At 36.6% G+C, this 24,522-nt stretch overlaps 3 protein-coding genes across 7 annotated transcripts in view; 2 read left to right on the top strand and 1 right to left on the bottom strand.

Moving 5' to 3' along the window:
- Positions 1-2,550: 2,550 nt before the first annotated feature.
- On the bottom strand, positions 2,551-6,290 carry LOC139138414 (SOSS complex subunit C-like). Its single transcript, XM_070706792.1, has 6 exons — positions 5,843-6,290; positions 5,055-5,133; positions 4,636-4,702; positions 3,988-4,050; positions 2,880-3,569; positions 2,551-2,782 (listed from the first exon to the last, which is right to left on the bottom strand). Exons 1-5 carry the CDS (start codon positions 5,892-5,894, stop codon positions 3,471-3,473), a joined length of 360 nt encoding a protein of 119 aa, XP_070562893.1. The 5' UTR covers positions 5,895-6,290; the 3' UTR covers positions 2,551-2,782; positions 2,880-3,470.
- Positions 6,291-6,540: 250 nt separating this feature from the next.
- LOC139138415 (sorting nexin-30-like) lies at positions 6,541-19,857 on the top strand. Of its 5 annotated transcripts, none has more exons than XM_070706793.1 (11): positions 6,541-6,700; positions 8,007-8,222; positions 9,387-9,497; positions 10,385-10,546; positions 12,702-12,897; positions 13,077-13,207; positions 13,406-13,474; positions 14,235-14,321; positions 15,387-15,491; positions 17,686-17,838; positions 18,270-19,857. In XM_070706793.1, the coding sequence occupies exons 1-11, from the start codon at positions 6,572-6,574 to the stop codon at positions 18,357-18,359; spliced, it is 1,449 nt and encodes a 482-aa protein (XP_070562894.1). In that variant the 5' UTR covers positions 6,541-6,571; the 3' UTR covers positions 18,360-19,857. The 5 variants fall into 5 exon arrangements, with proteins under 5 accessions (XP_070562894.1, XP_070562895.1, XP_070562898.1 ...); XM_070706794.1 differs by having other exon boundaries at positions 10,385-10,540; XM_070706797.1 differs by lacking the exon at positions 17,686-17,838.
- Positions 19,858-20,857: 1,000 nt separating this feature from the next.
- LOC139138417 (nuclear pore complex protein Nup155-like) overlaps positions 20,858-24,522 on the top strand; it is a 64,493-nt gene continuing 60,828 nt past the window's right edge. Inside the window, exon 1 of the mRNA XM_070706798.1 lies at positions 20,858-20,985. The gene's annotated coding sequence lies outside the window, so the exon portion shown is untranslated. The remainder of the gene's footprint in view (positions 20,986-24,522) is intronic.

Consider the following 24,522-nt stretch of genomic DNA (forward strand, 5'->3'; position numbering starts at 1 on the left):
TTGGAAGTTAAAACCTCCGCACGTCCATGGCTCCATTTGAAGCTGATACAAGCATTGGCTGGTGAAATCAAACACCCAGGCTTCAAAGTTGTGGTTGTTTCTGATTCAAATCAGATGCAGAGATGGCAACATCTCCACCTTTGCCAATGTTTTGCTGTTCTGTTGTTGCCTGTCCTTTGCTCAAAAAACACCCGTGGTAGGGGCACTCACTTGCCCCGATCTAAAAATGACTGGATAAAAAGTATGTAGGGAGGGATTTTGATCAAAGTTTCTCAACCATTTCAATATTTTTCATATTTTTAGAACCAGTGGTTCTCAATATTTTGTCAGTTTGGCCACAGACGCTTTAGTTTTTCTTGAGTGTTTGTGTTTCAACAAATACTTCTCCAGCATTGAAAACGTTTTCCTTTTCAGTTATTTTTCTCCCTACATATATTTGATATTACCAAATGTACTTACCGTACAAAAATCCATTCTATGGCCAAGAGATTGGGGAAGTTAATTGTGAATTTGAGTCTTGTTTGAGAGCAATCGCCGTTTCCTACATTATGTCAAATGTGTATGCTATCCCACAACCTACTGGGGTAAAAAATGTCTAACCTCAATAAGATTTCAATATGTCAGACATATATTTGACCTAAATCTGGGGATGAGAATACAAATGTTGTATTTAAAGGTATGCAGTCACCTGTAATCTAAATATGCCCATATATGGTCAAAGGGGCGTTCCTTGGTATTCAAAATGCCCATGTGAGGGCGCTGTTTTTAAAAAGCGGCCACCCGCTTAAAATCTGTGATTGGTTAGATTTTCTCTTTCCATGGTAACTGTGGCAAAATTGGAACAAGTGACAGTATACCTTTAATTAGGCAATAGCTGTAAGTTTTGATGTCTGCATTCTTCTATCATGGGAAGACGATCATTTTCTTCTTCTTCCAATATTATGTTGAACTGTACAGTATAGTCTTGCAAACACATTTTTCATAACATTCAAATGTCATTGTCAACAATGACATTGGACGTAACATGGAGACTAGTTACGACTGAACACTTGGCAGTTCAACATAATTTTGGAAGTAGAACAAGAATCTGTATTTTACAGATGGAACAAATATACTGCAAAATACATCTAAAGTCACAGCTTGTACAGCTTTAATATGGTATGTGATTACCAAATTCAAACAGCTTGAAACAATAGAGGGATCACAAGGTGAGGCGATAATACGACTCACAACTTTGTGAGACAGCAGTGCACTGTGACATGTCCCATGAAGAAATCCTTGTTCCTTGACTCAAAGAAGTTAATTAAAATAAATTGTTTACTACATTTTGTTGAAAAATCAAAACTCTGGAATGATTACATAAAAGACCTGAGCGTCAGCACCCCTCTCCCCCAGGACACTCTCTTTAATATTCAATTTCTGCAGGGGCAGAGAGCTTACTATGTCCCTATTGTGTCATAACAAAATAAGTGAAAAAAAAAACGGTTTAGTGTGGTACATATGCAATTTAATTTTATTATTGATGTATTTGTTGCCTTTGTTTTGTTATGCATTTGTAAATATATCGTAAAATCCAAACGGCTTGTTGTCATGAGTGTTTATTCTTTGAACAGACATCTATCCAAGCCTGCATAATGAATAGAATTTTAGTTCTGTATTAGGGACACTTTGACAGGGCCTGTACATTCCTGGAAATTCTTTGAACTTTTAGAGCTGCTTGGAAGGTCCTTGAAAACTTTTTGAGAATAAAACTTGTCCAAGAAAACTGATAGGCCAACAAGGATTTTCAAAAAAACTATGAAATGATTGGGCATGATATCATAAAAATGATATGAAAAATAATATATCTCAAAAATATCATACTTTTGATATGGTCACTTGGACCTCAAAAAATTCTGGAAAATTACTGAAAAGTCAGTGAAATTTAAATGACTATGAGTGTACGGACCCCACTTTGGATTCATGTAAAGGTAGTGCTGTAGTGCTGTGCTGCATTAGACTGATTCAAATACAAGTTTCTCAGTATTGAATGGCTTTGTTATATGCAAGCTTTGAACAAAATGTGAAGAAGATGACCAAACTAAAGTAACCAACCCGGTTTTCATTAATTTTGTGGAAAGTTTTCAAGGAAAAAACCCGGCAATATTGGTATGGTGCTTGTGCAATTTTTTATCTCACCATATGTTGCCATGGTTTCATTTTGAATTATCAAGGTTTTTTTTAAACTTTTTCTGCCCTAGAGTTTCTTTGCATAACTTCAATTACCCCAGAACTTTTATCTGCAGAGATTATGCCCATCACAAGTTGAAGATATCTGGAGACCTTGAGATGCAGTTAACCTCTTTGTACCTCTTGGATGCTATGATTTGCATTTTTGTAAAGTTAATGTGCTTAAACTTACCCCAGCTCAAAAGCTTTGATATAACTTACCTAATTTTTCCCAACAAAATTAGGAATGGTTTAAACACCAAAACATGTTTCAGCTCATTACAAATTGCAACTGTGTAATTTTGCAGATAACTCACACGATAGACGAGTATGTCTGTACCGGTAATAAAGGTGGTTTTTATTGACAGAAAATTTCTCTGTTTTATTTATTACTAAAAATAACAAAAAGCACTGCTATTTAATACCAGTAGCATTCACATTAGAAAACTCACATGTTTGTAAAGGGATGATTTCATCTGAATTGATGGTTTTCCGAGCCACTTTTAAATAAATTTCCAGTACTTGATTTTTGATAAACAATGGACTCTGATAGTCTTGACATTGAAATTTAACCCTTTCACCCCCAGTTCCCTGTATACAGGTCCAACTTTACCATAGAAAACAAGGGATTTGGGACAAACCATGGTGGTGAAAGGGAAATTTAAATTTACAAATTATGCTATGCTTAGCTGATCAATTTATCGTCACTAGCTGGTGACCAACACTATCTTGCTGACCAATGACCAATGACTATATATAAATTAGGATTCTACCAAATTTTAGTCCTCACGAAATTTTGTGTCAATGATATTGTGACTTCAGATAAATTTGATCTATCGCTGGGGCGCATTTTTGCCAAAAATAATAAAAAATTCTGTTCATGATTCCCAGCAAAGATACATTTACAAATCCTACAATTCTGGTACATTTTTTGAAGATGTACTTTTCAAAGGTTATAAGCAGAGATGCCTTCAGTTCTGTTCTACACATTTTACTGAGCCAAGCATCAGAATTCAAATTACTCATATTGGCATATTTTGTAGGAGATCCCTACATCTCATTTTCCCTATTATGACTGGCATTGCAAATGATAGCCTGATCCAGGCCATGGAGTGAGATCTCAAGTTTACTCAAAATCAGAATAGAGCGGTACAAAAGACAAACGAAATTAATAAAGAAACATTTTCATGCTTATTCTGGTAAAGGTTATACTGCTACATTAACATTTCTCCTCAAATGTTGAAAGAAAAGAAACATGGCATTCACGCATCTGGTGGTATTCTTGGTATGACGGGCAAAATTAGATTTCCAAAAGATGAATCTTGTGTGATGAAGTATGCCACAGAGTTGCTGTGGGCGTGCTGGAGATAGAAAAAATTATACATGACATGAAAGAATCTGACAGGAACAGATGAAGATTTACATGGCTGAACTGAATATCATTTCACAGATTCATATAACATAGGAAGTATTTTCTTATAGTTCACATGAGCTTTAACCCCTATATTTAAAAGAAACTGCTGAGTAATGATGTGCATGAAAAACGTGATTTGAACTACTTTCAGATAATTTTGTGTGTTAACATAAGCTGACGTGATTCCAAAGATTTTCTTGTCCAACTGTTAATATACACTTATAAAAAATTAGTTGGAATCAAGGTGGGAAGACTCAACCTTGATGAGTTTGTACCGTAAAGAATCTATAGTGTTTTTCTCAATCGGTCAGATTTTTTAATAATTTGCACCAATAACAGAAGCCCTGGAGAGGAGATTGACTTACCTGAAGCGCTGTCCTCTGTGACATTGCCAGGTGGTGAGCTTCTGTGGGGTCTCTCAAAGTTATCTGAAAAGGCAAAAAATGATTAAGAATATTGTGGATACAACCATCACATGATTCAAAACGGAATATGGATGCAGATTTTCGGAGATGTATAAGAAATATCAATATTCAGTGCATACACTGAAGTTCAATTCTAGTAATTTCTAGGTGTTGATCCGGATTAGTGTCTGTGATTTGTCCAGGTGCAATTATTTCTATTCTTTGTTGCACTGACTAATCTCTGACTTTGATGCAACAGGTTCCCAACACAAAGAGTCTGAGTGGCATATCTCCTGATATGCTGTGTGTCAGTCTGATTTGGTAATACTCGAATTATCATAAGAAAACACCTACAAAATAATCTATTGCAATTTTCCTATTTTGGAAAAATATTGGAAAATATAGATCCATGGAAAAAGGTTGACAAAACTTGTCCCTTCATCTGGTAGCATTTAACAATTGCAAGGATTTTTGCCAGTTTTCCGATATGTTTCCATTTTTCCATATGTTACTGCTATATTTTGTAGAATGTGTGTATGGAAATGTAGACGCAGACTGTATGGAATATTTCTGTAACTGGTCAGCCTTGTAACTGGTAGCAGTTCTTACCTGGCCTGGCTGGTCTTTCACTGGTACAGGTCTCTGCATGGGACCGGAGCCCAAACCACTGCTGAAACTGGAAGATATCATTATTTCATTATTTCTGATTCTGCATGGCAAAGGGCACAAAGTCCCATGGAAACAGTAACATTTCAAATGATTTTGATACAATTGGGCTGAATATTTTTCAACATTCTCAGAGCAAAGTGCATACACTTCTATTATTCAACGTCAAACTTTGAAATGAGAATTTGTCAGTTATGAATGTGTAATGTATCAAAATATATTGATTTAAATTTACAGCAGCAATCATGCTACTGCAGAAAGTTCTAAATTTGCTGGAGTACTAATGTTTGTTGAGATACAGTTGGCCCAGTTTCAATTACTTTCAAATCTGTGTGTATAGGGTGAATACACAGCATCAGTACCTGTTTGGTTGGCCCTGCATCATGCGTAACCTCTTCTTTTCTTGCTGCAAGTCTTCCAAGATCTTTCGGTTTTGTCTTTCTGGAAAAATTAAAATTGATGATTTGGTTGTTACACCGTTTATTGTGGTTAAAGTTATTGATGAAAGAACATCACATAGTTTTAAATTCAATTTGAATTGTGTGATTTTAGTACAATATTGTGGGTGGAGCAAGATGGTGTTTTTTGTATCATGGGACCAATACATGTCTGAGTTGGACAGCAGAGTGAAAGTACAAGATGTAAACATGTGACTGTCCATTTTTTTTGTAAATTTTGATCCTGAAAAATAGTTGGCAGGCAAAAGATATAACAACACATATTATGACAGCCAACTACAAAAGCAGTCTTTACAAAGAAATCTTTGAAAAATGACGAAATTGGATGGGGACAAGTTTAAACTCCGTATTTGCCTGTATCTCCACCGTTGATAATAAAAGATTCAAACACATGCTGAATTATTGTATTTTACAAACGAATTACGTACAAACTTCTAATAAAAAAAATACCCACTTCTCCGCAAAGCAGAAACAGACTTTGGACAAAAATATTTGTTTCTCTTCGTAGGCCACTCATTTTAACTTGCACAAAGTTAAATCTGTTAATCTGTTTGGTAAGCGGATTGAATCTTGGATGAAAGTACAGTTGTACAAATTTGCTATCACATCATTCCATGTCTCATTGTTTTCCACACTAATTCAACAGACAGTTAAAACTCGGGGAGGGGAGAAAGCAAAACTCATAATATTACCTTGACCTGCATTAATAGCCGGTGGGGCGCCAGGTGCCTGTGGTGTAGACATTCCTTGGAAAAGATAGACCAAGAAACTGACTGTTTCCTCTTCAGATCAGACGGTGAGCCAGTGTCGTTGAACCTTTGGCACTCGAAAATGATCCAAACACGGTCCCTCCGGACCTTGATCCAAGTAAAGACCCTCGCTTTATGAGTTCTAGGCAGGTCAATTACACAGAAGATACTAATGTGGACTAACCTATACGCACATATTAACTGTGTTCTGAACTGTATATGAGGTCGACTCACACTCTTACCGCTAACATCACTTTTATTGCCCTTGACAATGGATGTAACTATCTGGAGAAGCCCTACATTTACAAGATTCAACGCCTGACGATCAAGAAAGCAAGCATTGAGCATGCAATAAACCAGCTGTCATGCTGCCCTCACGCGCCGCCAGTGTGCGAGGGGGAGACGGAGACGATAACATTTACACGAAGGGTTACGTGAAGAAATATTTTTATTAATGTTTCCATCTGTAATTCTAATGTTCGGCTAAAATCTTGGCAAGTACATCTATATAATGATTAATTTTCATAAATCGTTAAGAAAAGCTTACATGAGCAAGCACAGTATATCAAACAGCAATAATGGTCTAAACGAACACTGGTGGAACCCCCTTTATGAGAATGAGCTTTTACAGTAAGCGCATCACAACATGCGCAATGTTCGTAAATCGCCAACATGGCGGAAGTGGAGGATAGCACGAAGGACAGCGGACGGGTCCAGGGGGAGGGTCTCGACACCCAGCAATACGATCCCTTACAAAATCCGCTAACCGAAGGCCTCTCAGTAAACGACGATGATTTTGAAGTAAGTAAATAGTTCTTCATGAATCTCTGATCACCACGAGTAGGATTATACAGGATTGCCAATGAACCTGGGATCACGTACGTTTTAATTGTGCCTGCCTTGTTACACAGTCCCAGTCGAGATTCGGCTGTCTCGCCCACTCACCGACCAACGGGTTTTAAATCATTCATGCAAACACAGTAAATGTATTTTTTGAAGAAACTGTACTTTGAAAGATACGGATATAAAAATATACAATGATCCATACACTTTAATTCGCTGTTATTTATAACTAAAGTAAAGAATACGAGGCAGACAAAAACATACAAATCCACAATGTAGACAAATCTGTCTTGCCACTTATCAATGAAATTGAGTGTCAACAATCTATCAAGATGAAGCTTTGCTGCGAATCCGTTGCCTTTGCCACTCGGGTAGCTTGGTCATTGGAGTGGCTGGTCCCAAAAGAAGATGTCAAGGAGTGGCAGGGCTCGTTTTCGCAGCAAGATGAAGCTGTCACCATATTATAAGTTATTGTTATTTTAGCATTCAAGTGTGCTCTTTCTGCCTTCTTTGCCATAACTATTTTTATAAAACAGTAGAAGTCTCTGTATGGGGTAGCATTTATTATATGTACATGTGTGTCAGATTTGACATAGTACAGTCGAGATCTCTCCCGCTTTAATGGTATTTCAAGTAAGGATTTTTATTTGTCTTCTGTGTCTATAAATTGGATATAAGAGGTACAGTGAATTCAATTTCTATTTTTTGCCCAGGTTGCTGTAATTATAGCAGGAGAACAAAATATCTGGCAACCTGTCTGATCTGCGAACTGTTTGGGGCAAAGACCCTAGTTCTTGGGTCTGTCATTAAACTCTTGTCTGTGATATACAACATTATGTTGGCCTTTACAGTAAAACACCTGTAAAGCAGTGTTACTAGGACCCCCTGCCTAATAAGCTGGCATGTTTATTTTAATGAATCAAAGTTACTAGATCATTGACCATCCAAGAAAACCAGACAAACCCTGGGGATTACTAGTAACGCCCCAAAATTGCTATAAATGATTGCAACAGCTTTTTATCGTAAAAATTAGCCAGAACTCATCCTGCTCAACGGTAAGAGATTAAGTTTCAGAGGGGTTAGGCTTTGAGGCAAAACTTTAAGGATAGAATGTCTTTCTTACTTGGAAGTTGGTCTTTTGATGCTATCATACCCATCCCTCCATAAACAGGTCCACACTAACCATTGAAAACAATGGATTTGGGCCAAACCACTTTGGTGAAGGGGTTAAATCATTCTTACTGATTCTTCTGCCAATTGTTAGGAGGAAGACCTGCGTTCACCAGGAGCAGACAGCAACATGTCCAATGCATCACAGACCGCCTTGGCTGGCTCCATCAAACTTGAAGACCAAGAAGAAGAAACCGAAGAAGAGGACCAAGACATGGAGACCAGAGATTTGTTTGTGACAGTCGACGATCCTGAGAAACATTCTGGGTCGATGGGATCAGCATATGTCACATATAGAGTTGTGACCAAGGTAAACACTGGTCCATTACACATCTGAAAAACTGTTTAACTTAAGTCAAAAGTGTGAACAATTCTTGAATATAAAAAAAACAACGTTGTCAGCAGGATTGAACTAAAGAGTAGTTTCCATGAGACCACATGATTAGTTACCTGTTGTGAAATCTAAACAGCCTCATAATTTTTGCAGTCAGTCATTGATAGGATAAATGAATATGAATTTCTGAAGAGCAATATAATTATTGTCCTCTGTTTAGTGTTTGTTACTGATCCCGCTATTGCTTGGTTCATTGATTTCCAGATCACAAAACTACATTCAATAATTACATTAGGCACAAAGATTGTTAGGTTGTAAAATAAGTTTGTCTATTTGTTTGACAACATTTATCTCTGCTATAGAAAGCCAAACACTGCCAAAGAAATCATCTTGTTTAATCCTCTTGAGTTTGGTAAAGGAGACAAGTCCGGTAGTCTACGGTTAAGCCTTTATTAAAAAACCAACGTTTCGACCACACACAGGAGGTCTTCTTCAGGGTAATACTGGAGAGCTGTAAAAACCGATCGCACTATGATGGTGAGAAAAGGCGAAAGATTCGCCTTTTCTCACCATCATAGTGCGATCGGTTTTTACAGCTCTCCAGTATTACCCTGAAGAAGACCTCCTGTGTGTGGTCGAAACGTTGGTTTTTTAATAAAGGCTTAACCGTAGACTACCGGACTTGTCTCCTTTACCAAACTCAAGATACCCTATTTCGAGTCCATGTCTCTAAACTGGTGCATCCTCTTTGTAGTGGACTGAGTGCAGTTTCTTTCCTAACAAACTCATCTTGTTTAATCCTCTACCATTAACCTTTCAGAAAACAATATAATTTCTTTAACAAAGTTTAGTAGTTACACACTGGGTTAAAATAAAACAGCAGACTTGTTCCAGTCAGAAATATTGAAATGAATGTGATATTTGTGATGTTGTTAAACTTCTATGTAGCAGTGCTTTTGCTAAGGAGACAAAGCATTGCTTTGATATTCCCTTGGGAACTCTGGTAACATGACCAAAGTTCCAGCCCTAACAAAAACACTGTTTGTAGTATTGACTTTAATTCATGGATAGTTTAATAGGAAGAGCTGGAGAAAAGGAATCGCTGTAATGTCTGTGGCTTGGTGTTTGTATTTGCAACAGACAACAAGAGGTGCATTTGATAACCCAGAATACTTGGTGAGAAGACGCTACCAAGATTTCCTTTGGCTTAGAAACAAACTTGAAGAAACTCAACCAACTCACCTTATACCGGTAAGTAATTTGAAAACAGGAGAGGTTCTTTACTTGTGGTATTATTTTTCATCAGCTCCATATCATATCACATCTTTGATTCTGTTTTCATACTTACTGGCCTTGCAGCTCTTCTGTTAGCTGGCAGAGCTTTGGTGAGGATCTCAAACTGCCATTGCCAGCCGTTATGTAGAGCTGCATATGTATTTTTTGCTGTTCTGCGTGGGCTGCAGGCCAAAGTCTTTGAGATGGTCTTTGAGAATTTTATGTACTTATAATATTGTCCTCTATTTGAAAATGGTAGATCTTTGTTGTGGTACTGTTTGGTGAAATTTATTTTTCTGTTATATGATTTGCAGTTGTTTTTGAGATAGAAACGAAAGGTGACACAACACAACTCTAAACATGATAGAGCACTGCAAATTTGCTGAAAATTTGTTTTTTTTTTTGTGAATCTCTGATCTATAGCATCACCATTCTGATTGTGAACATACATTGTATCCTAGTAAAATTGTAAAATTTGACATGCATGTAGCAAGTTAATGTTGTATCATGTGGATGGGATACAGAACTACAACTTACAATGATAACAAGGTTGAGCAAATCACATGATCAGACATCAGGGACCACCAATTTGTTGCTTTGATGGTGTATAATACATTGCCCTGATTGGAGGGCTTCGAACTTTGGCGCAAGACTACCAAAAAAACAGAAAAATCAATGAATTTTTCATTGGTATCGGTCCAGGGTATACCGGATACTAGATTTATTTTCTCAACCTTTGATAAGCTGTGTTGATCAGTATTCTATTGTTTTTGTGAAGATTGGCAATACTATTGAGAGATTTGCAAAAAATGAATTTTTGGAAACATCCAAATATTTTTATTTGTGTATGCCTTTTTTCACAGCCATTACCAGAAAAACACAGTCTTCGAAGATTTGACCATTTCAGTCCAGAATTCCTCAAGACAAGACAGAAGGCCCTGAACAAGTTTCTCACCAGGATAGCAGACCATCCAGTCCTTTCATTTAATTCTGCTTTTCAAATTTTCCTAACAGCCAAGGCATGGGTAATTTACAGTTTTTGGCTTGCTGTAGTGTTTTCGTATTCAATAACCGCAGCAGCTGGTGATGGTTAACAGTAGAAGCACTAAAATTGTAGAATGTAGGTACTAAATGTGTGGTTTGCTTGGGCAAAGTCTTCAGCTTTTGGCATGTGTGGGAAAGGTGGCCAATTTGCTCAGCTATCTGAAAGTGGAATTAATGGTTTGTCGTCAGAAGTTGTCTCAAAACCAGCACATTGTTGTAGCATGTATAAAGACTTTGATGATAAAATTTTTGGTGTGTGCCAGATATTATGTCATCACACTATTTAGTGTTACATCCATGAGCTGGGTGAGAACAGGCTTCGTGTACTATGATGAAGCATTTTACTCTCCTAAGAATGAAATGCGTGATTTTTACACAGAATAAAAAATGATTGAAAAATTGTCAGGGTTGACTTTGCCCATGTAAATAATTCACAGCTTTTCATATGTAAATGTGACATGATAAACCCACCAAAATGCCAAAATAAATTGAAATCAGTGTCTATCATTTGGCATGAGGATTCACAGCTCTATTCTCTTCAAAAAATTCAAAATCAGAAAGCAAAGTGCAGAAAAAATCTAAAATTCTAAAAATAATATGTGGACGACATGAACAGCTGTGGATTTTGTTGAGGTGTTCTATCATATAACAATTGTTTGAGATACAGTTTACTAATTTATATGATGTAAAATAATAAGAAACTTTGGATAAATTTGTTGGTGTTCTAAAAGGTGACTGTAAAGTAAAGATCACTAATTCCACTTGAAGTAAGGTATCAAAAAGGAAAGAAAATTATTTCATGCAACATTTGCTTTTAGTCCGGCTGGATCATGAAAATTAGACATGATATGGTGTGTTGTTAGCTCATATTTGGTATAAATATAAATACCAAAAAGAGCTTATATGATGAGTCGGTGGCGTCTGTATGTCTGTATATTTGTGGGTATGTATGTGCAGATGTATGTCCGTCACATGCAAAGGCTCCCATACCGCCAAAGCTACCATCTCAGTCTTTGGAGTACAGGTAGATGCATGGGTTGAGATGTGAATTTGTTCAAATGAACACGTCAGTGTCAAAAATGTGCAAATGAGGTAAGAAAAAGGGAAATCCTGCAAATTTACAGGAGTGATGGCATGTCAGTGACTTGAAACTTGTCCACTGACTTGAGTCATTTCCTGTCATTGTTTATGAACTGTTACATATTAACAGACCTGCTCAAACCATTGACAGTAGAGGGGAGGAAGACCGTCAGTAGAGGGGAGGAAGACCGTCTATGGTCAAACTAAGAGGGGCTAGCTGCCTTTCTGCTATGCATGTTGCTAAAGTTGACCTCCAGTACCTAAAGTTTCAGACCTTAATTACTTTTGTCATTCTTGTTTTTCTTGTTTAAATATTTCTTGTTGTTTTTCTGGTTGTACTGTGCAGAAATCATTGTCATAACATCAACGTAGAATTTTCCTGCACTGAACAGATAGAAACAACATTTATTGTTGATCTTTGGTACCCATACTGGTATATACCGATTCTGATCAAATTTGAGCGACACCGTATAATTGCGGTATTTTTTTTGATGTGGTGAAGTTTGACTTCATAAAATTAGTTGCATGGCGTGGATCTTATCACATAGAACACCAACATCTGTATGCAGTGTATTTTTAATAACGATAGTAATAATAATGATAATAATAACCATAATGATAATTTTTGTAGTAGTAGTAATTTCTAGTAAATCTCTCTAACCTATCACAATTCTGTTATACTGATATTGTGATTTCAAGTCCTATATGAAACTTTGCAAAAAGATTAAAAAGTTGGAAAAGTTGAGTATGGAAAACCTCTTGTTCTGCCTGTAAAAGGCATTATGGTCAAATAAAGTTTGAATCCAAAGCGGGAAGATTCTTTATGAATATTGTTGACAATATTTTACAAAGAGTTTCAAAACTGGTGTATCCTTGGACAATTTTGCGTATGCCTTTAAAAAGTGACATTTTTTGGATGAATCACTTTTCTTTGGTGCACCAAATACAGTATGGTTAAAAACATTCTCTCAAAATTTATGAGAAAAGCAAAAATGTATTCATTCCACATGCTCTTTCAAAGATTTAAAAATGATGTTCTGTCATTTGTGTGTACAGGAGCTCACAGCTCACAAAAAACAAGGACCTGGCATTTTCAGCCGGATGGGCGACTCTGTACGGAACGTTGCGGCAACTTATATGCTGAAGGGTCGGAGTCCGGAATACACCATGATGGGAGAGTATGTGGGAACATTCAGTGAAAAACTGGGAACAATAAATCGAGTATCAGAGAGGATTATTAAAGAAAATCAAGGTGAGGGGAACCATGGCCAGTTACAGGTATGTGGCATGGCATAACCGTACCATCCCTATTTCTGTATGTTGTGATAAAATATTTTGAAATCCCTGAAAGTATTTCTGATTATTGACCAATGTACTATTCTCACAGATTGTTGGTTTATAAACCCACTTTCTCTTTTTTTCTCATTGCAGAATATATAAATGAACTTGGGGAATACAGTCCAGTGTTTAGCCTATGGTCCAACTCTGAAATAGAACTAGCTGAAACAATGACCTGCATGGCAAATTGTATAGAGAAATGCCAAGAGGCAGTCCAAGAATTGGTGAGTTTTGGTCAGCAGTGAGTGTATATGGGCTTACATGATAAAATCTAATCTGGCGAAAGTTTTTAAATAATGAACATAGGTTACCAACTTCAGCTTGTAACAGATGTTGTTCAATATAATTCATCACTTGTGAAGATTCTTTTTTTCCACTATAAGAAGGAATAAATATTGTGCCTTTTTTGTCTTTTTTATTAGAATGATGAGCAGGAGCAATATTTCTTACCGCCTGTGAGGGAGTATTTATTATATGCTGATTCTATTAAGGTGAGTATACCAAAGTATGTATACCAAAACTGAGAGTGTGTTTCTGTCCCTAATTCTAGTCTCTATAAAGTCTTATCAAGACTAGTCTACAAAGAATGTTGATGTGTCAACCAAAAATTCTTTCTTCATAAGATTTTTCCTAGCAATCAAAATCTTTTTAAAAACGCAGAATGGTGTATGGGATGAAGGATGACCCCATACATTATCTGTGTTCTGATTGGTGTGGTCACATGATTTGGATTATTGCTGCATGTAATTATTGCAGGCGTATGGAGATGCAGAAATGTCCCCTAATATAGCGTTACATGTAGTTTGAGAAATCCTATCTTCATTGTAAATTCATGAGCAGAATGAACTCGTGTATACAGAAGATAAAATTAGGGCTTTTTTCTGATTGAAAACATGATAGAAGGAAAATTCTTAACTTTATTGAAAACTGTACACGATTTGTGTCATGAAGTACATAGATTATAGATAATGAGATGATACACAACTAGGCAGATATAAAGACATGCTATGAAAGTGCTAATGCCTCGTTCAGGCATCCTTATGTACTTGATTCCTTTCAGAAAAAAACATTCATCCCGGAAATTTTCTTTCGTAAGGTTTATAAAATGAGTTTATTGGTGACGGACCACGTTTTATGTTAGGGAGTCTGGTCAGTAGTCTAGTCCTCATCATCAAAGCTATGTTTATTGAGATGAAACTCACATCCGCGTCTTCTAAATTTTTTTGTTCTTCATTGGTCTTTTGTTTTCAGTCAGTACTAAAGAAGAGAGACAGTATACAAGTGGAGTACGAGCTGTCACAAGAGGAATCTTCAAAAAGAAAGAATGAACGGGAACAGGTTGGCTTGTGTAGTCCATGTTTTTGCCCTGTGTATATACTATATCATTCCTTGCTCTGCCAATGATTAGCCAGATCAGTGTCCCCAGTTGCCATCCCATCACCCATTTTCCGTCTTCCAACTGTAACCCTTTGTGGCCAGAATATGCTGATGTGATTATTGTCAAGTCGGAAGATTAAAAATCTTCCACACTTTATTTATTGTGCGTAGGGCTTTACTCCATGCCATTCTCCTGAACCAAGCATGTCCAGCGACATTTGGATTCCTGTAGTTGGAGAAAATTTTAAACATTGAATTGAAACTTCATATGAACAAGTGATTTGCTGTAAAATGTTCCAACATTTGAGTGCTGTAATTTTTTCCGCCAAAATTTTAGTGCAGCATTTTTACCAACTTTTATGAATTTTTCTGTAATTTTCTGATAATTTTTGATCAAATGGACATCACATTTCAATTTTTACACAAATCAGAAAAAAATTAGGTGGAGTATATTTTCATGAGGTGACAAAAATTGACTTTGGCACTCAAAGGGTTAATAGGAACATGATCATCAGGAGTTGTTGCATTGTCATCTGTGCTGTAGCTCCTCTCTGATAAAACATCAACCCTCCACCCAAAATTGTTTGCTGTGATAAGGTATCCAGCAGAGTTTGAACTTTCAAAAGAAATGGTGATATTTTTCAAGCTAGTCTTACTTTACATGTTTTTGGTGATGGTGAAATCTTCTGTTTGATAACAGTTAAGAACTATGTTCAAACTTAGGTCCAATTCAATCATGGTTCTCAAGCCATGGTTAGGAATATCTACATAGCTGTAGCTTGCATATACTAAAACCTCATATAATCTTGCCATAACTTATAACCCTTTAGATTTTAATGATAAACGGTCATGTAAGTAATGGCAACTGTTAAATGGTTCTCCCAGCACAAGCTGTAGCTACCTATTAATTTCATCTACCCATCTATTTCTCCTATGTACTAACCCCCCCATGACCGCTAATGCTTGATACCTTGTACCAGCACTGTCAGGCTCCTGCAGTCACTCCATTCTGTTACTGTCGCTCAGGTCAAGATTTCAGATCCCAGTTATTCCATAAGCTCAATCACCGGAAAGAGACCTGATGAAATCAAAGAACAGAAGATGGCCAAGCTCGAGAGAGCAATCGAAGAGGTAGAGTGTACCCCTTAGACTTTTTGAAACCCATAATGCTTTTTTTTTTGCTTTCTTTATTTCTTGAATGGCGACACTTGTACTTAACTGCAATGTTTGATCCGAATTCCTACCTCTCTTAGGCATTATGCATGTTGCAATATATATTTCTATGTGAAAACCTGCTTGTTTTTCACTGCCAGCACTTATTCTCATGCTTGATTCTATCTTTTGATAACTGTAAGATGTGTGCTTTTTTTCCCCTATGGTTTCGTGTGAGACCTTCACAATGACAAACTTGCATAATGTGCTTTGCAAGGCAAATTAATGTCTCCCCTCATTAAGACTGACACAATTCACCCATGCACAAATAGATAGGAAATAAAAATCCGTCAAATTCGCGTAATCCTGAAAAATTGCTCATCATGGCAGCCCAAGTAATTTCCTGAAGCAAGACAGGGTGTGGTCAGATACAGAGGGATTTTTCTCACAAATCCTGGCAAGGTAGCTTTTTGTGGGAGAAAACTTTATTGGCATTTTTGTGCGAAATTTTTGTCAGTATTTTCAGTGTTTCATTACTGTTATATGTAATCAGTGTATTGTTGTGTTCCAATGGAGTATCTGACCTCCCTATTTTTACCCCTTTGCATATTTATTGCACCTACACCTGGTGAAAAATGGGTTTAGATCACATAATAAGTTAACACCTGAAGTACATGTGACATATTTCTGCACACGGCATACAACTTATATGCTAAAGCCACAGTCCTCAGTGCCTGGTTCTAGCATTGGTTCTTGTTGGCAATGGCTATTAAACATGGTTTTAGTCCTTTGTTTTCCTGTTGAAATCTTTTCAAGTTAATCACGTTAATTTTAGATAAAGCTGATGAGCATCCTCCACCTTTTAGTGCTGTTAGGATTGAATGCAATGGCATGAACTCATCAATACAGTATTTGTATGATAGTGGTGTGTGAGTTAATGTACCGGTATTTGTCCAAGAGGTTGATGACTGTGCTGTGTAAAATGTGATATTAACGTAGAATGCGCCTCAGAGACAGAAATTTGGACTCATATTTTTACAATACTTATTTGGTCTACCACTTGTTGGAGCTCATTTTGAAGCTCATTGAGTTAATAAAATTTCCACCAGCTTATTTTTATGAAAATCAAAAAAAAATTTTACTTTTCCCCATAGAGTTGGATGGCGGCCATTTTGAATTTAAAGTGTCTACAAATATTGTAGTACTATATTTTGCATGGTGACTCATGATTTTTACTCTTGATTTCAAAAGGGAATGGTTTAAAGTTTCCTTATGGAAAATTTGCAAGCACACCATATTGTTTACAATATACAGAGATATAATCGACAAATGAATTCTCCTCCAGACTGAATTCAGTTGTCAACCATAAATTTGACATTACACATGTATATTGACTGTATTGTCAAATTGAATATGAGGCAGTTTGGCAAGATTTTGAGATCAGAAGTGAAAACAAGAATATGTATTTTACAAACAGAACAAAAGGGATGGAAAATATTGAAAAGTTACTGTTGATGCACATGCTATACTCTCACATTCATTATTCAAATGCTTGTTGTAAGTCTTCATAATATTCCATTTAGATCACTGAGGGAGGTGTTGGGAATTTTAGTGACATTTGATATCTATACAGATGTGTAATGTGTGAAATGGCAGTTTATTGTTAATTAGAATACCTAAGATCAGGGGCTAAGATAGCCAATAGCCTGTGATTTATTTTCAAATCTTAAAAGAGAGTTATTAATTAGTGGTTTCTGAAATCATTATTTGTGGATTCCTATTTTGTAAATGCAAGGGCAGCATTTTCTAGAATGGACTGTTGGTACAAACACTCCTTATGACCTTCACATCCACCAAGGTCAGCAAGAAAGCCCTGCGGATTACAACGACATCTAAGAAAATGAATATGTTGAGATATTTTTGGTGATTCATGTAATACTTACAGAGAGATCAACTAGTAGTATCACCAGTGAAATTTAGCGTAACAACAGTACGAGACAACGCAGGTCTCTGTCCATAAATTCATTGATTTTGATGATGAGAAATAAGTGCAGTAGGTACAGAAACTCTCGTTGCCAGTCGGTAACCTATGGCTGTAGTTCAAACAACACAAAGGCACAGAAACTCTGTTGCTAGGTGACTCATTTTGCTTGTATACCTTCTTACATTACAGGTAGACAAACAAGTGACCTTTTTACACGACAAGACAGAGTGTGCAAATGCTGATCTCAAAGCAGACATGGACAGGTGGCATAAAAATAAACGCAAGGACTTCAAAGATCTCTTTATTGGCCTTGCAGATAGAGAAATCAAATTTTATCAACAGGTCAGTACTGTGAATAGAGTTTTTTATGCAAGAATTAAAAAAAAATTCATCTGAAGAAGTGCGTTGCAGGAGCGCCCTCAAGTGACAGCACTGGAGGCATTCTTGCGTAAAATTTTCAGTCTTAATGCTGGTTGGTATGCTAATGTGTCAATTATCAAAGGACAATTAGTGCAAAAGTCTACCTATTGGCATATTTTTGAGTATATGGTGTGGTTCTACAAGAAAGTTTACGTAGACTGACAAAGATGTCCACAGATGTGAAATACGATCATTTCATGACACACAAATCTTGAACTTCAAATCTTTTTTATATATTCTTTCCAAGGAAGAGCATGCAGTTTCCTACTCTGTACTGTGTAACTTAGTTATTTATTGACTTATTTATTTATTTATTTGTTTATTTATTTATTTGCTTATTTCTTTATTCACAGACTCTTTCAGCATGGGAGGAAGTTATTCAGCATCTTCAGAAAGAGAACGCAGAGTGTGCTAACGATACAGAGGCCAAAGACGCCGAGTAGGGCAATGGGCAAGAGCAGTAGACAGACAGACTGACAGACAGACAGACAGACAGATTGACAAATGGATTAAAGGCAGTTTTATAAAATACATGGTTTTACCCTGTATAAATTTACGTATCTAAGTGTACAGAGGAAGAGACTAGTTTAGCATAGATAGCAATGCAATTAATACAGAACTGATCTCTCTGTGTGGGATGGACAACACAGCTGCTGTGTTTATTTTGATAAACACACCAAGTAATGGCATTAGGATTTGTCATTTAAATAGGCCATTATGTAGAATGCTTTTTTTTTCCATTAAAAAACACTTAACAAGATGATCAAACACAGCAGCTTACACAGATTCATTGTATTGCAATTACATGTGTATGTAGGTAGAATAAGCAGTTAATTTTATCAACACTGAGGGCGCTCGTCACATCACCATTGCACTTTTTTTTTCATTTGATCATAGATATTGAAGCGAGATGATTTATGTTAAATCAAATGGAACAAGCACTGGTTAAAAGTTGCTAAATGACTCAAGGTACTTTTGATGGATGTATAATTTACCTGATGTAAGGTAACTCCTTGTTCAGAAATAGAATGTTTTGATTTAATAGAAAATGCATGAAAACCATGAACTGTACATGTGATTTTTGGAATTTCACTTACGTTTTACAATATTTGGTCAGTTAACTATCTTATTCACAGACAGGGTATGTTAGGAGTGCTTTCCCAATGATCTGCCAAAAACGCAAATTGTGATCGATAGGATTTCAGTTAATAAAGTCACAGAATGTTACTTTATAAAACAGCAAACAAGGAACAAAAGTATTAAAAGACATTTCTATAATCTTGCAATATTTTGTCCTCGGTCTTGAAAACTGAGAAGTCATTTTAATTCAAACTTAGCACCAGGAAAACAATGTGTTTAGATTATGATGTTGTATGAAAACAGTTGATGGGATAAAGTCGCTTATGTTTCTGTCGACTGTCTGTCAAAATTTATAGTGTGACAGTAGTATCAGTAGGCAGACATTAACATTAATTGTGATAGATACTGATGAATTTGATCTTCTCAGTAACGATAAATGTAAGGTCATCAGATATCTGTTGTGTTAAGACATTATGTCAATTCTAAATTTCTGCTGATTCTGTACAGCTATGGTTTAGTTCCAGTTCCTGTACTTTCTCAAGACTTTCACTTGTGACAACAAATAGCATCTTTTGAACAAAGATTCAAATTTAAATACAGGTATATCTTCTTAGGGCCAAATACCTTGGTATTGGGAATTCCTATTGTATTCAGTACTGTGGTTTGTCATACGTTATCAGTAAACTAGGGGAAAGGATTCTAATGAATATCTCTCAGTTAGACATCTTCTATTTAAAAAAGATAAAAATGAAAAACGTCAAAGCTTTTCTGTATGTTGTTATTCTACTGTCAGTGATTATAAATAATTCATTAAAAGTGTTGATGAAATGTACAAGAATAAAAGAAACTTCTGAAGACAAATTTACAGGAGTGATCCTTATTTGCATCATAGACCCTTGTCTGAAGGGTCTCTGTTTACACAGATTTCTGTGCTCATAACCCTCTGTGCTTCAGTCCAATTTCCAAAGTCCAAGTCATCTCCCTCTTTCCCTCGATACCAACAGGACACGTTCACACACCGACAGATTTTTCCCTTCAATTGTAAAACCTATGATCAAAGGACGTGGAATCAGCTTTTAAATTCTTACTATGTGTAATGTCCTTTGTTCTAATATTTTGCCTGAATCTTGAGCCAGATGTTTAAAGGAAGTGAACAACAACAAATAATAATAATACCTAATGTGTCAAATTAAAAAACTGGGTAAATATAAAACAATGTGAAAGGTGCAATTTAAAATGTTAATCATAACGAAATGTAATGAACTCAGACATTTAATATGCAAATGTTGGGACTGGGGCACTTGGAGGGTGCATTGAAAATATAAGATGTTATAAATATTGGGCACACAGAAAATTAAAAAAAATGTTATAAAAGTGGGGTGCCCTATGGGCACGCTGAAAATGAAAAGTGATGTCTTAAAGTACTATAAGCCATGTTATGTTAACATCATGTCTGCTGGCAACCATTTTTATCTTTTTTTTTGCCATCTTTGGTTTGATTTCCTTTACAGAGAGCCTTTGGAAATATTTTTCTTTTAAATCTTCTAACACCTCCTCCCTATATCAAATGGCCCACCCCTCGGTGTGGGGGATGGGACCATAGGCGCCTGTGGGTTGGCTGGAGTAGTCTGCTAGATCGATCAATTTTAATCTCTGCTCGATCTATCGGTCCCGTGCTCGATCTACTCGCCACTGCAACCTAATTGCGGCCAGATCGAGCACGGGACCGCTTGATCGAGCAGAAAATCGATCGATCTGCAGACTACCCAACCCACGGGCGCCTGTGGATGGGACGGAACAGTGTCGGCTTTTCGAATGTTCATTTGTCAGCACTGACCTCGACTAACCTTTGACTCCTTGCAGAACTTTAAGCGCGCGCATTACAGTACAAGATGGCCGCTCTGCCTGAAACAAAGATGATCGGTAACAGTTGTGTACGCGTTTAATTTGACTGTGTACGACCGTGTCCTCCTGCAGAAACGATAAAAGGTAAGTTTCAAGGGAGAAGAAGTGGATGATAAGTTAAAATCTGTAAGGGCTACAGGTATCGAGAAACTTTGGTTCACGCGAGTACCGGAAGTGTGGGAGAGGAAGTTGCGGTGTACGGTCGACACATGTGTAGCGTGTATGCCCTCCATCATACTTACCATAGCATCTTCTACATTTACCATCGCATCATGCAAGGACCGAGATACTCGAAACACTGACTAAAAGGGTGGTTGTCCTTAACGGGTATTATAGGGGTAGCTCATCGTAAGGGTAGCTCCAAATCCCCAACTCTGACAGTTTGTTCCAAATGCACTCCGAGTCCAAGACTGGTCCCAGTCGGCACGTTGACGTCTGCCTCCTCCTTGACAGGTCCCAGTTTATTTCCACAAGTTCCAGGACTGGTCCCAGTTGGCCTTCGGGACCGGTCCTTTACATACACTCACTTATGGTTAAAACCAATGACCTGAATGTATTTTTACGCATATTGCCATTTCTCGTCATTTTTTAGCTACTAATAGTATTATAGTCTACACAGTTTTCGGACAGGGTAGTGAATTTCGCCCAGAGCCGTTTCGTAAATGACGAGCACTACGAAATTGTATTACTATACCTTTTGAAACTTAATTATGTTTATCCTCAAACTGTAAACATGACGAAAGTGGTATTTAGGGGGTCAAAGTTGCCAAATTGTTGACCCAATGTTGAGTGTGGAGTAATCGGACGGCTATCGCAGTATTTGGAATGTGATTGTAGGCCCGTAGGGGCTAAATATTGATATTTTGAAACTTCAAACCCCTGATTTTCAATTTCGATGTGTTTAGAAAACTGTTTGTAAAAATTTCGATGAAAAATATGATTATGAGAAACTTATGGTGCCACATCATATGCTCATCGATTATGCACATATCTAATTTTAGACTGGCCAATAGAGCTAGAACTCTGATTTTTGGTACATAGGCATAGCTATGGGAGCAAATATTTTTGACAAAATGTCATATGACCTCGATGACCTTTGACCTCAAATATACTTAAATGCCTATAAATCAACAACGTAAAGTTGGCGTCATCCTCATCCTCATCCTCAGCCTCTGGTGGCCTTTCTAGCTGACGCTGAAAATGACGCTACTCAGCATCAGCTTCAGCGTCGTATCCGAAGGTATTGCGAAAGTTACTCTACCCGATAACGGATTTATGATTAAATTCTCCCATAACTTAAGTAAATAACAACTCCATTCTTTCTCAACGTTCTTTTGAATCGTAAAACTGGTTTGGAGGTAATATTTTCTCGTTAGAATATCTCATACAGACCAGTTTTTTGGAAATGTTTGTAATTTACAGATCTGTGATGTGTTTGTTGGTATCCTCTCAACTCTTGTGTTAAGATTTTCCAAAAATTGGTGCAAAAAAAGGTATACATGGTCCAAAATGTGTAAAATCGCCACCATGAGAGGTGATATGAAAGCCCTAATTTTTTAACTCGTACAACTATGACTTGAGGCCTGAAAGTCAATGTATTATACATGTAACCTTTGAACTTTAAGGGCTACGAATGTTGTGTTGTAACTACATCGTGTAAAATGGATATTTGAGGAGAGGTTAATAAATATTATGAAATACAAACCCCACAGTGTGTTTTGATTAACATTTACTGTGATATGAAACTTGGAACACATTTTTAAAGTTGGTTTTACACTTATCATTCCATCAGACGCATTCAGGAATAATCGGATCTGACGCTGGTGAAGCTGACGCTGTAGCGTCATCCTCATCCTCATTTTCATGTGACCCCTGAGGCTGAGGATGAGGATCAGTATGTCGCCAACTTTAAGCTCGTCTATAAATTAGTGGCCACAACAGCTGTGAAGTTCACATTTGGTGGCATTGTAGACCTTACAGTGCCACATCATATGACTCATTAATTATGCACATATCTAATTCTAAGCTGGCCAATAGAGCTACAACTCTGATTTTTGGTACACAGGCTTATCTATGGGAGTAAATATTTTTGACAAAATGTTACGTGACCTCAATGACCTTTGACCTCAAATATACTGTAAAGTTCATATTTGGTTTCATGGTAGACCTTTTGGCGCCACATAATATGCCTCATTAATTATGCACATATCTTATTTTAATTTCTACGCTGGCCAATAGAGCTAGAGGTCTGATTTTTGGTACACAGGCATATCTACGGGAGCAAATGTTTTTTACAAAATGTCACTTGACTTCAATGACCTTTGACCTCAAATTTAGTTCTTTGCTTATAAATCATTAGCCATAACATCTTTAAAGTTCATATTTGGTAGCATGGTAGACCTCATAGTGCCATATTAATCAAATCCCTTATTAATTATGCACATAAGTAACTCTGGGCTAGGCAATAGAGCAGGAGGTCCGATTTTTGGTACACAGAGATTAGGCCAAAAAAAAGAAGAAATGTTTCTGGTCAGCGCCCGTGTCACTTGAACAACAGCGCGTCACCCTTTTTTTTCTGTTTGTGGCTGACACCAAACCAAAATGGCTGAAGAGAAAGAGAAAATTCTTTGGGGGTATAATCAGTGACTGCATGAACAGTATATACAGGGAAAGACACTTATGGTGGGATTTGTATGGTGGGAAATCAAAGTAATGGTTAAAATGTAAATTTACTTGTCCAATTTTTCACTAAAGAATGTTTTATAAAGCTGTAAAAGACTATATCCTGTAATGGGTAGAATTTAAAGAAAACCAGAGAAAATAGGAAGCCTTTTTAGGTCAACAAATTTCAAGATTTACAGCTAGTGGGGCTTTCATATTCAAAGAAAAACTTCTAACAGTTCACATTTTTGTATGTTTACTTTCTTGGGGCTTAATGTGCAAATAATAACAGCCATTTCAATTGTACCTTCAAGGTATTATTGCAGTCAAAAATTTTAACTTATCTATAAAGAAAGAAAAAAATCTGTAGCTATAAAGGAATGTTTTGAAGCTACTGAAAAATAATGTACTTCTTTGTCATGTTTTTACTGCGCTTATATCATACACAAGCCCTATGAAGTTTGGATTACCATTGCTCTATACCAGTATCCTATGTTTTTAGCTACTATAGACTATAGTCTATAGAAGCTATTGGGATGGATATCCGTCCGGCGTCAGTCTGTATGTATGTATGTATGTATGTATGTATGTATGTATGTATGTATGTATGTATGTATGTATGTATGTATGTATGTATGTCCGTTTGTGAGGCGTCCGTCCACTCAAATATCTTGAGAACCGCAGTACTTACTGATTTGATATTTGTTGTGTAGATGAAAAATATGATTTTGAGAAACTATTTTTTTAATTTTTTGATATTGTTGAAAATAGGCAAATTAATGCCAAAAAGGTGTTTTTGGTAAAAAATCTTCTTCTTCATAACCGCTGGTCAGACAGCTTTGTTATTTGGTATACAGGTCCCTAGGGATAACCCAACTTAGATTTGTTCAAATTGTGATGAAATATGCAAATGTGTATTTTTAAGGAATTTTTTGTCATTTTTGGTCAAAGTTTGACTTA

The sequence above is a fragment of the Ptychodera flava genome, chromosome 8 (genome assembly GCF_041260155.1).
Source record: "Ptychodera flava strain L36383 chromosome 8, AS_Pfla_20210202, whole genome shotgun sequence".
Classification (NCBI taxonomy): domain Eukaryota; kingdom Metazoa; phylum Hemichordata; class Enteropneusta; family Ptychoderidae; genus Ptychodera; species Ptychodera flava.

Excerpts from the sequence above, each read along its gene's own strand:
- LOC139138414 (XM_070706792.1), bottom strand. The coding sequence starts at position 5,894 with ATGTCTACACCACAGGCACCTGGCGCCCCACCGGCTATTAATGCAGGT. Across the intron at positions 4,051-4,635 it reads TGAAAGACCAGCCAGGCCAG|ATAACTTTGAGAGACCCCAC; the intron begins GTAAGAACTGCT and ends TTGCCTTTTCAG. Across the intron at positions 3,570-3,987 it reads CACAGAGGACAGCGCTTCAG|CACGCCCACAGCAACTCTGT; the intron begins GTAAGTCAATCT and ends TTCTATCTCCAG.
- LOC139138415 (XM_070706793.1), top strand. The coding sequence starts at position 6,572 with ATGGCGGAAGTGGAGGATAGCACGAAGGACAGCGGACGGGTCCAGGGG. Across the intron at positions 8,223-9,386 it reads CATATAGAGTTGTGACCAAG|ACAACAAGAGGTGCATTTGA; the intron begins GTAAACACTGGT and ends TATTTGCAACAG. Across the intron at positions 14,322-15,386 it reads GAAAGAATGAACGGGAACAG|GTCAAGATTTCAGATCCCAG; the intron begins GTTGGCTTGTGT and ends ACTGTCGCTCAG.